The sequence below is a fragment of the Dendrobates tinctorius genome, unplaced genomic scaffold (genome assembly GCF_039654945.1).
Source record: "Dendrobates tinctorius isolate UK_male_01 unplaced genomic scaffold, ASM3965494v1 ptg000160l, whole genome shotgun sequence".
Taxonomy (NCBI): Eukaryota; Metazoa; Chordata; class Amphibia; order Anura; family Dendrobatidae; genus Dendrobates; species Dendrobates tinctorius.
The window spans coordinates 22,490,304-22,503,087 of NW_027361827.1; the positions used below are offsets into that span (position 1 = coordinate 22,490,304).

The window sequence follows — 12,784 nt, forward strand, 5'->3', positions numbered from 1 at the left end:
GTCAGCTCCTCCTATAGTCGCATGACACTGCATGCAATCAGCGTACCCTATATTTAGTGCTGGGTACGCTGGCCGTGCGCTGGTATGGTTTTGCCGGCGCATGCGCCCTTTTTGCACTGCGCCGATGTGCGCCAAACGCACCATGTTTGCGCAAAAAGGGCGCATGCGCCAGCAAAACCAGACCAGCGCACGGCCAGCGTACCCAATGATAAATATAGGGTACGCTGATCACATGCAGTGTCATGCGACCATAGGAGGAGCTGACCGGGGGGGCGCGGCCAGAGGCGAAGCTTAGCGGCGGCTGAGCACTGCGACTGATAACGTAAGTGTGCAAGTAGCCTTATATATAGAACACATTAAAAGGCATTACATTTACACTGTCAGTACACAACACACATAGATAGGCACAATATATAGAGCATAGAGTAATCAAAATGCAAAAGGAATGTGAAAAAATGTAAATACAGATAACTGGGGAAATCTTACCAGATAGCACTCTCAGTAATCTTGAAGATAGAAGAAATACAAAACTAGTGAAAAGCGGTTATCAGCTGCAGAGAAGGCGCTGAAATTAGGTCACTTGTGTGGTGCTTAAAAGCAAGGTATCAGAAAAAGACATCAAATCCGGTCCGGCGGTGACGTCGGATTTCAGAACAGAAGTCTCATACATTCTAATAGAACAAATTAAAAAAATAAATAATTTTAGTGCACAAAATAGCAATATCTAAATACTATGGTATATAACCTTTGTGCTGCTGTAATCATATTGACCCAAATAAAGTAAAAATATCACTTTTACCATATTGTGAACAGAGTAAAACAGCATAAAAAATATTAGACGATTTCTGAATTGCGGTTTATTCATTCTGCCTCAAAAAAAAAAAAAAAATAATCAGAAAACTATTGAAAAATGTGTGCCAAATAACAAATCCAGCAGATAAGCCACTACTCAGATCTGTCATTTGTCATCTGAAAAACAGGAGGCTTTTCATATTATTAGTAGTTCAAAAGACGCTGTAAAAGCAACAAGGATTCTAAGCAATGGGAATGTGGAGATAGGCATTGAGTATATGTCCTGAAGAGTGGAACTAATAACAAAAAACTGAAATCTCATCTCAGGAGATCTTGGTGCCGAGATCTCCATCTGCGCATGCGCTGCACAGGAAACAATGGAACTGCTGAAGCTCTGGCCTTTCATAAAATGTCGGCAGATCCCCGGCAGCATCGGACACCACCGTAGCAGCGCTGGGCACCCACAGCACCGGAGACACCTGCAGCAGCACCACCAGACATCCCCGTAGCACCCATGGGCACCCGCAGCAGTACCAGACACCCACAGTGGCGCGCCACACATCGGAACACCCCGTCATCACACCCTGCAGCATCACCCCACTCCCGCCTTCTACAGCAGCGACCCCGCTTCACCGCAACCACCACCCCGTGAAGCAATAAGATGCATGGATTATAAGCACCATCATTTTATTAAAAAAAAACAAAACTTTTTCCTATTTTTCTCCTCAAAATTTGTGGTGCATGTTATAATCTGGAGCGTCTTATAATCTGAAAAATACATTATGTGTATGTTTGATTATTTTTTTGGTTTATTTTGAATGGGGTGAAAGGGGGGTGATTTGAACTTTATTTTATTATATATTTTTATTGCAAAATATTTAACTAAACCACATTGAAAATGTCTTTTTAAGCCCAAAATCCATGCATTTAAAGGGAACCTGTCACGGTGTCATGATGGCCATAGTTTGGGCGGCATGAACCGAGCCTGGCTGCAGCAAAGTGTATTTTTCTCAGAATGCGCCGGCTTCTTCTGACCCTGCTCCAGGGGAGTAACAAGTCTCTCTCTATGTACATATATAGGAGAGACCGGTCAATCAACTAGAGAAGTGCAGCTGCTGCCTGAGGTTTGGGCAGCATGACCCAAGTGGGAGGTTCTTTTATATAAAAAAAAAAAAAAAGTCCCAGAAGTAGATCAACTCTTTAAATAACAATCCTAGAGTTCCTTTCTTCAAACTCTGCATTGTGCAATTCTTTTGGTATTCTTCCTAAAAAGATACGCATTTATTACTGCATTTGGAGGAAAATGGGGGTGCGTCTAATAGTCCAGAAGTACCTGCTGTGGCTTTTGATCGGGAGGAGGGGGAGCGACAGCAGTGAAGCAGCGGGTCACAGGAGCAGGAACTGGCTGCCACGGCTAACACCAGTGCCAGCCCGCTGCTAAAGAAAAATGAATATTCACTGCTCTCCACTCCCATGGGAGTGGAGAGCAGTGAATATTCATTTCTTTTTAATAGCAGACACACTGTTAGACCGGGGTCACACTTGCGAGTGTGATGCGAGTCTCTCGCATCAATATCTGGAGCTGCCGCCGGCACTCGATACCGGAGTGTGCGGCTGCATAGAAATACATGCAGGGTATTGATGGTTTAAGAGGGTTTTTCCTTGCATTCTATGGAAGATCAAAGCTTTTAAACCAAGATATGCTGGATGCTTTAAGATATCAAAGATGACTGAGGGCGTGGCCTATATTCTGGCACATGTAGGACATAGAATTTGGGAGCTCTCAGGGAAACCTCCCAATCCTACTTTTATCTCGGCAAAAATCAAGCACTGAAAGCCCAAAACCTTCTGGGACTAGTCCCTAGCAACAAAGGGACCATTTTGATGAAAAAATTTGCGACCTGGACCCACCAGAAGAGAGTCTATAAATAGAGGCCTACTCCACTAGGCTGCATCTTACAGCCCAGCAGCGGTGTCAACACTGTCGGCGCAGAGGCCATCACAGCAGGAGAGGCGCACTATCACCGGACTCTAGCCACCGCGACACCCCCGCAGCACCACTAAAGAGCCCGCCTCATCGAAAGGAGAGGGAGCGACAGGTGGCTGGCGGCGATCCAGAGCCGCAGCGGTGTCATCGGCGGCTCTCAAGAGGGAGGCAGCGACGCTGGAGTGGCACACTGCCGCCGCACATCCAGGCACCCAGGCGCACAGCTGAGATCGGTTCATGGAGGGTAAGAGACGCGCTCCTACAGATACACCGCGCTCTCCCCTACTACCGACGCTGAATCCTTGGAGACACGCAAAGCGGCCTTCCCCCCGGGCCTACATAAACAGAGGCGCAGCTCCCGCGCCGTCTCTGCGTTCTGGGCATCAGCGGCCCCAAAGTTCTGCCTCAGCCGGCTCACAAACGCCATAGTTACGCCAACACAGAAAGTGAGAGGCGGCACTCAGGCAATTCAGCTGCAAGCAGATGCGGCTCCGCTTCATAGCACCACTTTGTTCACCAGCAGCAGAGCGGCTGGAAGGTGAAACAACAAACTGAAATAACCGCTGACAGCAATCACTGTTAGGGGCTGCAGAAAACAATCGAGACTTACTTATGACTCGTGTCCCCTCCTGAGGTGACATAAGGCAGACTCCTGAGCCTAACTACATTAGCTGCGACGTGCTGCAGCTTCGGTACTTTGTCCCAGTAGCTTTGTCTCCTATAAGAAACGAGGAGACGGGCCATACCTCCACCTCTCCACCGTAACATTCAGACAAGCACAGATTGCCTGAGGAGATTAATGGAGGATCTTATTCACCTCCTCCCTACTACTCCTACTCCCTCCTCCCCCTGTGCGACCTCACATCACATACCCTTTTTAACAGCTCTAACAACATTCAAGCTCCCCCTTATAGGAAGACACGTCTGAACCAGAATCATGAGTAACCAAAAATTTAAGGGGAAAACTAACCCTACACAACGTCCAAACCACAAGTTGGTCAAAAACACGATAAATCCTTCGGACATCGAAACCAAACCAGAGACCAGGCCAATACCATGAGTTCGCCCAGACGCAGGTCTCGGTCGCCACGCAGGGACAGCTATCAGCCTCCGGACCGCAAAGTGAACTCAAGACATCTAGAGAGTAAATCATCTCCAATAAATATGGACTCCTCATTTAATTTAAAAAGGATGAACCCCGGAGATTGGAATGAGAAATTCTCTTTCTCCAGGGAGGCCTCAGAAGCTGAGGATGACGTTGAATCTAGCGATACTTCACCCAATCAGTCTCCTGCAAAAAGCAAAATTAAACATGACGACTCTGGGTCCCATATGGGCGTAAACCCGGTAACTTCACATATATCTTCTCACTCTATGACACCGGGCCAACTTAACCAAGAGGCCTTTATGGATTCCATAGTAAGCAAATTGAGCGCCATAATGGACAGTAAGCTTGACCTTCATAGCAGAAAGATCAAAGCCGACTTGGATTCTAATTTTCAAAAGTATTGTGAAAAAACTGATAAAATAGATAAACAGTTATCTAAACATGAAGATCGGATAAATAGGCTGGAACATAGATCCTCGATAACCTATGATGAACTGGACTATCTTACATCAGAAGTTCGCAAGCTGCGAGCCAAACTGACAGACCTTGAGGACAGAGGCCGTCGGAATAATTTGAAGATTAGAGGTATTCCGGAAAGTTTCATCCAAGAGGATCTATCAAATCACATCAAAACTATCTTCAAGCAGGCCCTACCTGACCTTTCAGAGGCGGACTTAATTGATAGAGCCCACAGGTTGCCGAGACCTCCTAAACTCTCTACCGATCTCTCGAGAGACACTATTCTCAGAGTTCACTTCTTTCAAACGAAAGAAAGGATCCTCAACTATTTGAAAGATCAGAAAACATTCCCCGAACCACACAAGGATCTAAAGGTTTTTCCTGACCTCTCCAAGGACACACTGGAGGCACGAAAGAACTTTAGAAATATTACTACAGCCCTTCATGACAAGGGAATTGCTTACAAGTGGGGATTCCCACTGAAACTCTTGATCCTTTAAAGGGGAAGAATAATTCCTATCTTTACCCCAGACGAAGGACTTAACTTCCTTAGCTCTCTGGTTACTGCTCAACCCAGCAATGGTTGAGACCTCCTCGTTCTGGGAACACTCTCTATGTGGCAGGGGCCTCTACTACATTCTTTGCATTGAGGTTTTCCCTCTATTCCCACCCACTTCCATTACCCCCGCTTTATTGAGGTAGTTCTGCTTGAGCGTCCTACCTGAGCAGTGTTTTCTTTATTAATCCTATAGTCATTTTCATTGACTGTTAATACGTATTTCTGTTTAGTCATATTGTAAATTGTTATATCTTCAGTATACTAACCAAAAGGTTAATTGTTATATTGTTCTTGCTGATATCTTGCTCTCTAGGACTTCTTTCTCTGTTAGGTCCCCAATCAGTTTACTGACCAGCACTCTTCATATATTTTTATTATCGTACTTTTAATACTGCCGATATGAGCTTCAAAATTCTGTCCTATAATATTAGAGGTTTGAATAGCCCACAGAAAGAGACACACTATGGAGGGAACTGGTTAGCTCGCAAGTCGATATCGCATGTATACAAGAAACAAAGTTTTTAAACGGAAACCACCCTTATTTTAATCATCGCAGTTTCCCCAACATCTTTGAGGCCTGCAATTCCAGTAAAAAGGCTGGAGTGATTACCGTGATCAGGAACTATGTCCCCTTTAAGGCCCTAGAGGAATACAAGGACGAAGGAGGCAGATTTCATATTTTGGTTTGTGAAATTAACGGCCAAACATACACTTTGGTAAATGTTTATGCACCCAACAAAAATCAAACCAGGTTTCTCTCAAAGCTTATGAAGGAGGTAATAGAGGTGACAAAGGGCGATCTTCTAATATTAGGAGATTTTAATCTCACTCCTGACAATGTCTTGGATTCTTCCTCTGCCTCTAGACCGGCATCGGACAACTTAAATTGGTGGTTGGACAGAAATAAGCTGTATGACACGTTTAGATGTCTGAATTCCACTTCCAAGGAGTTTACTCATTTCTCTACAGTCCACCAATCGGCGTCCAATTGACCGATGCACAGTGACACCATCTGCAGCAAGATGATGCTGCAGGTCTTTGGAGGTGGTCTGTGGATTGTCCTTGACTGTTCTCACCATTCTTCTTCTCTGCCTTTCTGATATTTTTCTTGGCCTGCCACTTCTGGGCTTAACAAGAACTGTACCTGTGTTCTTCCATTTCCTTACTATGTTCCTCACAGTGGAAACTGACAGGTTAAATCTCTGAGACAACTTTTTGTATCCTTCCCCTGAAAAGCTATGTTGAATAATCTTTGTTTTCAGATCATTTGAGAGTTGTTTTGAGGAGCCCATGATGCCACTCTTCATAGGAGAATCAAATAGGAGAACTACTTGCAAGTGACCACTTTAAATACCTTTTCTCATGATTTGATACACCTTGCTATGAAGTTCAAAGCTCAATGAGGTTACAAAACCAATTTAGTGCTTCAGGAAGTCAGTAAAAAGTAGTTAGGAGTGTTCAAATCAAGAAAATGATAAGGGTGCCCATACTTTTGCACCGGTCAAATTTTGTTTAAATGCAGATTGCACATTTTCTGTTAGTACAATAAACCTCATTTGAATCCAGAAATATAACTAGGTCCATCAGTTATTAGATATATAAAACTGAAATAGCTGTTGCAAAAACCAAAATTGTTATAAAGAAAAAAGGTTAACATTAATAGGGGTGCCCAAACTTTAACATATGACTGTAACTTGCGTTTATTTGTGAAAAAAACGGATATTTGGCGAAAATTTCGCAATTTTCCAACTTTGAATTTTTATGCCCTTAAATCACAGAGATACAGCACACAAAAAACTTAATAAGTAACATTTCCCACATGTTTACTTTACATCAGCACAATTTTGGAACCAAAATTTTTTTTTGTTAGGAAGTTATAAGGGTTAAATTTGACCTGCGAATTCTCATTTTTGCAACACCATTTTGTTTTTACGGACCACATCACATTTGAAGCCACTTTGAGGGGTCTATATGATAGAAAATACCCAAAAGTGACATTCTAAAAACTGAACCCCTTAAGGTGCTCAAAACCACATTCAAGAAGTTTATTAACCCTTCAGGTGCTTCACAGGAATTTTTTGAATATTTAAAAAAAATGAACATTTAACTTTTTTTTCACAAAAAAAATACTTCAGGTTCAATTTTTTTTATTTTACCAGGGGTAACAGGAGAAATTGGACTGCAAAAGTTATTGTGAAGTTTGTCCTGAGTACGCTGATACCTGATATGTGGGGGGAAACCACTGTTTCGGCGCATGGCCGAGCTCAGAAGGGAAGGAACCCCGTTTGACTTTTTCAATGCAAAATTGGCTGGAATTCAGATTGGACGCCATGTCATGTTCGGAGAGCCCCGATGTACCTAACCAGTGGAAACCTCCCACAAGTGACCCCATTTTGGAAACTAGACCACCCCAAGGAACTTATCTAGATAAGTGGTGAGAACTTTGAACCCACAAGGGCTTCACAGAAGTTAATCACGTACAGCCGTACATTTAAAAAATCATGTTTTTTCCACAAAAATGATCTTTTCACCCAATTTTTATTTTCCCAAGGGTAACAGGACCCTAAAAGTTATTGTGCAATTTGTCCTGAGTACGCTGATACCCCACATGTGGGGGTAAACCACTATTTGGGCGCATGGCAGAGCTCGGAAGGGAAGCAGCGCCATTTGACGTTTTTGGCTGGAATTGAGATCGGACACCATATCGCGTTTGGAAAGCCCCTGATGTACCAAAACAGTGAAAACCCGCCACAAATGACACCATTTTGGAAACTAAACCCCCCAAGGAACTTATCTAGATGTGTGGTGAGCACTTTGAAACCCCCAGTGCTTCACAAAACTTTATAACGCCCGGGCATGAAAATAAAAAAATCGTATTTTTTGTTTCCACAAACATGATCTTTTAGTCACCAATTTTTTTATTTTCCCAAGGGTACCAGGAGAAATTGGACCCCAAAAGTTGTTGTCCAATTTGTCCTGAGTACGCTCATACCCCATATGTGGGAGAAAACTACGGTATGGGCACACGTCAGGGCTCGGAAGGGAAGTAGTGACCTTTTGGAATGCAGACTTTGATGGAATTGTCTGCGGGTGTCATGTTGCTTTTGGAGAGCCCCTGATGTACCTAAACAGTGGAAAACCCCCACAAGTGACCCCATTTTGGAAAATAGACCCCCTAAGGAACTTATCTAGATGTGTGGTGAGTACTTTGAACCCCCAAGTGCTTCACAGAAGTTTATAACGCCCGGGCGTGAAAATAAAAAAATCATTTTTTTCCCCACAAAAATGATATTTTTGCCCCAAATTTTTTTATTTTCCTAAGGGTAACAGGAGAAATTGGACCCCAAAAATTGTTTTGCAATTTGTCCTGAGTACGCCGATACCCTATATGTGGGGGTAAAACACTGTTTGGGCACATGGCAGAGCTTGGAAGGGAAGGAGCACCATTTGACTTTTTCAACGCAGAATTGGCTGGAATTGAGATCAGACGCCATGTTGCATTTGGAGAGCACCTGATGTGCCCAAACAGTGGAAACCCCCCAATTATAACTCCAACCCGAACCCCAACACACCCTTAACCCTAATCTCAGCCCTAACCCTAACGGGAAAATGAGAATAAATACATTTTCTTTTAATTTTATTATTTTTCCCTAACAAAGGGGGGGGGGGAAACGGGGGGTTTGATTTACTATTTATGGCGGATTTTATATTTGACAGCTGTCGAACGCTAAAAGACGCTTTTTATTGTAAAAATAGTTTTTGCATCACCACATATTGAGAGCTATAATTTTTCCATATTTTGACACAGAGTCATGTGGGGTCTTATTTTTTGCGGGACGAGTTGGCGTTTTTATTAGTATCATTTTTGGGCACGTGACATCTTTTGATCGCTTTTTATTCCAATTTTTGGGACGCAGAATGAACAAAAACCAGAGTTTCATGAATTTCTTTTGGAGGGTGCGTTTACACCGTTCCGCGTGCGGTAAAATTGATAAAGCACTTTTATTCTTCAGGTCAGTACGGTTACAGCGATACCTCATTTATGTCTTTTTTTGTGTTTTGGCGCTTTTATGCAATGAAAACAGTTTTATATATAAAAAAAAATTATTTTTGCATCGCTTTATTCTGCGAGCTATAACTTTTTTTTTTTTCGCTGATGATGCTGTATGGCGGCTCGTTTTTTGCGGGACAAGATGACGTTTTCAGTGTTATCATGGATATTTATATGCATCTTTTTGATCGCGCATTATTGCACTTTTTGTTCGGCGGTATGATAAATCATTTTTTGCTTCGTTTTTTATTTTTTAAGGGGTTCGCTAAAGGGGTTAACTAATGGGACAGTTTTATAGGGCGGGTCGTTACGGACGCGGCGATACCAAATATGTGTACTTTTATTGTTTCGGGTTTTTTTTATTTCCAAAAAATGAATGAGGGAATATTTTTTTTTTTTTTAATTTATTTAGCGATTTTTTTAAAATTATTTTTTATTATTTATTACATAGTCCCAGGTGGGACATCACTGTCCTGTGACAGATCGCTGATCTGTCACATGACAGATCACTGTGAGAGATCAGCGATCTGTCACAGGCACTGCACAAGGCTTCCTCCTTGCCTGCGCTTTGAAGGCATGAGGAAGCCAGCTCCATGCAGACCCCCGAAGGTCCCTGTCGCCATCTTGGATTCGGGGACCTGCAGGGATGGAGCCCCCCCCCCGCAGCAGCGCTGCACATTGCGCTGCTGTGGGGGGCTCAGGGAAGCACGGAGGGAGCCCCCTCCCTCCCGATGCTTCCCTTTAACCCCCGGTACACCGCGATCGTGTTTGATCGCGGTGTGCAAGGGGTTAATGTGTTGGGGGCGGTCCGTGACCGCCCCTGACACATTGTGCCGGGTGTCAGCTGTGATAATCAGCTGACACCCGGCTGCGATCAGCGACGCTCATCACGTGGGCGCCGCTGATCGCCGTGACGTACTATCCCGTCCCTGGGAGTTAAGTCCCAGGGCACATGGACGGGATAGTACGTCTCATGGCAGAAAGGGGTTAAAGTCAATCATCCTGCATATTTGCTTAGTCGCAAAAAATTCGATTGCCTTCCACTGGAAGAGTCAAGTACTACCTAATTCTAGCGAAATTATCAAATTAATCTCCCAACACAGAGCAATCGAACTTAAATTCGCATTATCTAATAATCAATTTGGTAAGTTTTATAAGAAGTGGTATAAGTGGGATCAGTCCTTTCCGCCTCCCTTGACAGGATAAGTCACCAGATTTTTGAGCTAATTGGCGATCTGCCTCATCAGCTTTCTTGATTAATTCTCTTGATGGAGTCTCTTATTCCTTGATTTTTAGACATGTTATGCTAACGCTTTCATGGTACTTTAAATTGTGCCATATGTATTGCTTATTTGCAATATCACTGTACTTAAGGGTTGCATCCCTTCCTATATTTTGGCTATTATGTTGCTAGCCATTTTTCTTGTATTGTTATGTCTGTTACCTTGCCCTTCTCCTATTTACCTTGCTTATCCCCCTCCTCCCCCCCCTCTCCCTTACTCCTTTATCTCCTACCCACCCCCCCTTTTTTTACCCCTGTTAAAACCTAATAAAAATATTGGAAAAGATATAAAAGATGACCGAACTCTTGGAGGGGGAGACTGGACAGCATTTGGAATCTGGAGAGGTCCAGAAGCAACATTATTCTCATTCTGGGTCAGTTGCGCATATAATTCAGGATTATTATGCGAAGCTACTGTAAGTATTTTAATTACTCTCATTTACTGATTTAATTACGTTTTAATTTTTTTAGTTTTGCTTGAAACTTTGCTATTTGTAATCTTTTACTGTAACTTTTCTTTTAAATTCTTAACTAAAATAGTAATCGATCACTCAAATTAGTGCAAATCATTTCTTCTATCCATAACAACCTTACTAATTATAAACCCACTACAATGCAAATAAGAAGTCAGATCAGCTGCGGACCGGACTTTCTCTTAGGCTGTGTGCCCACGATGCGATTTTTAAGCGTTTTTGTCGCGATTTTCGGCGCGAAAACGTTTAAAAATCGTGTACAGAACGCCCCCCCATGCATTCCTATGGCATTCCACACATGCTGTGCTAATGCTGCGCTTTTTTCCATGGCGGAATCGCATCGCGGAAAAAAATCGCAGCATGGTCATTCTTTTGTGCGGAATCGCAAAGAATTGCCGCGATTCCGCACCCATAGGAATGCATGAGAATCGCTTACTTCCCGCATGTGGCTATGCCCACCATGCGCGAAGTCAAGCGTCTCATGTGCGGCTGGTACCCACCGTGTGGAGGAGAGGAGACTGTCCTCCAGGCCCTGGGTACCATACCCCTGTAAAAAAAGAATAAAAAATCGGGGTTTATTTACCTTCCGACGTCCCGCGCTGCATTCCCGGCCTAAGCGTTCCCAGTAATGCCTTGCGGCAAGGTCCTGTGATGACGTGGTCTCGCGAGATCGCTATAGTAACGCGAGACCAACGTCATCACAGGTCTCGCAAGGCATTACTGGGAACGCTGAGGCCCGGGATGGCAGCACGGGACGTCGGAAGGTAAATATACCCCGATTTTTTATTTTTTTTTATCATTTTTAACATTTTATCTTTTACTATTGATGCCGCATAGGCGGCCTCAATAGTAGAAAGCTGGTCACACTTGTCAAACACTATGTTTGACGAGTGTGACCAACCTGTCAATCACTTTCCAAGCAATGCTTCAAATCGCTTGGAAAGTGCTTGAGAAAATCGCAGCAAAAACCGAGCGATTTCTGGGAAGGAGTCCGGTTTTTAGTCTGCGGTTTAACATGCAACGTGGGCACATAGCCTTAATGTTCAATTTGACAGAAGGCGGTGAGCATTGATTAACACTGGGCTCACATGTCAAACGCACGGGAGCCAAGGGATTGCGAGTACCAACAACACTACAACAGCACCGCACGGGAGGCGAGAATAAGCTTTTTATTTTATCGGGGAAAAACATTTAGATGAAGAAGGGGTTGTCCTAGTAGTGGACAACCCCTTTACGTTGCATCCATCCTGGTGTTTTGATTGGTAAAACATTGAGGGTGAGGTGGAGGGGGGCTTTTAACCTATCATGCGTTTCCTGTCCCTAGAGGATGAAAAGGACTACCTCCTGGTGTCATCATGACGGACTCCAGGAAAGAATTATTGGTAGGAATAATTCATACATGTGAATGTGATTCTGCAATATGTGCAAGGATTGCCACAAATTGCATTAGGATGAATGGTACTGTAGTTGAATATAGCCTTTATTGTGACATGAATTCACAACTTGTCATTCTTTAATGTAGTCGTATGGAATAGGAACAATAGCAGACAGAAGAAGCTGCACACATAAAAGCACTTCGAGATGCTTCAAATAGGATTTATTGTGAGCATTTCATCACATTGGTTACACCGGGGTAAGTACAGTATTAAGTTACTCACACTGAAGGCCTTGATACAGCTAGATCCCGATTGTGCCTATTTGTGGGAATCCCATGCCGCAGCTTGGGGCCCTTTGACCTATATGCATTGAACATCGCCTATATGTCTGATGAAGGGTCTTCACCAGAAACTTTAACATAATACAGTAATTACAGCAGTACTACCAATGGATATAAACTACTGACAACAATCCTATTTGAAGCATTTCCAAGTGCCATAAGGTGTACAGTTCCTTCACTCTGTCTACAGGAGCTCAAGGGTTGTCTTCAGAGGAACTAGCATCCTTCTCAAGCTAAGCATTTCACTGGGTGTGCCACCTTTGATTTCTTTACACTGTAAAACTTCACAGAATGGAACTAGTGAATTTTAACTGCACTTAATGCCACCATTTACATGGTGTATACATGAGCTTACT

At 43.4% G+C, this 12,784-nt stretch overlaps 1 protein-coding gene across 1 annotated transcript in view; it reads right to left on the reverse strand.

Moving 5' to 3' along the window:
• Window positions 1-359: 359 nt before the first annotated feature.
• Window positions 360-12,784, reverse strand: part of SMC2 (structural maintenance of chromosomes 2) — a 212,186-nt gene continuing 199,761 nt past the window's right edge. The window contains exon 26 of the mRNA XM_073549710.1: window positions 360-671. Within this exon, the coding sequence (XP_073405811.1) occupies window positions 663-671 (9 nt within the window). The 3' untranslated portion in view covers window positions 360-662. The remainder of the gene's footprint in view (window positions 672-12,784) is intronic.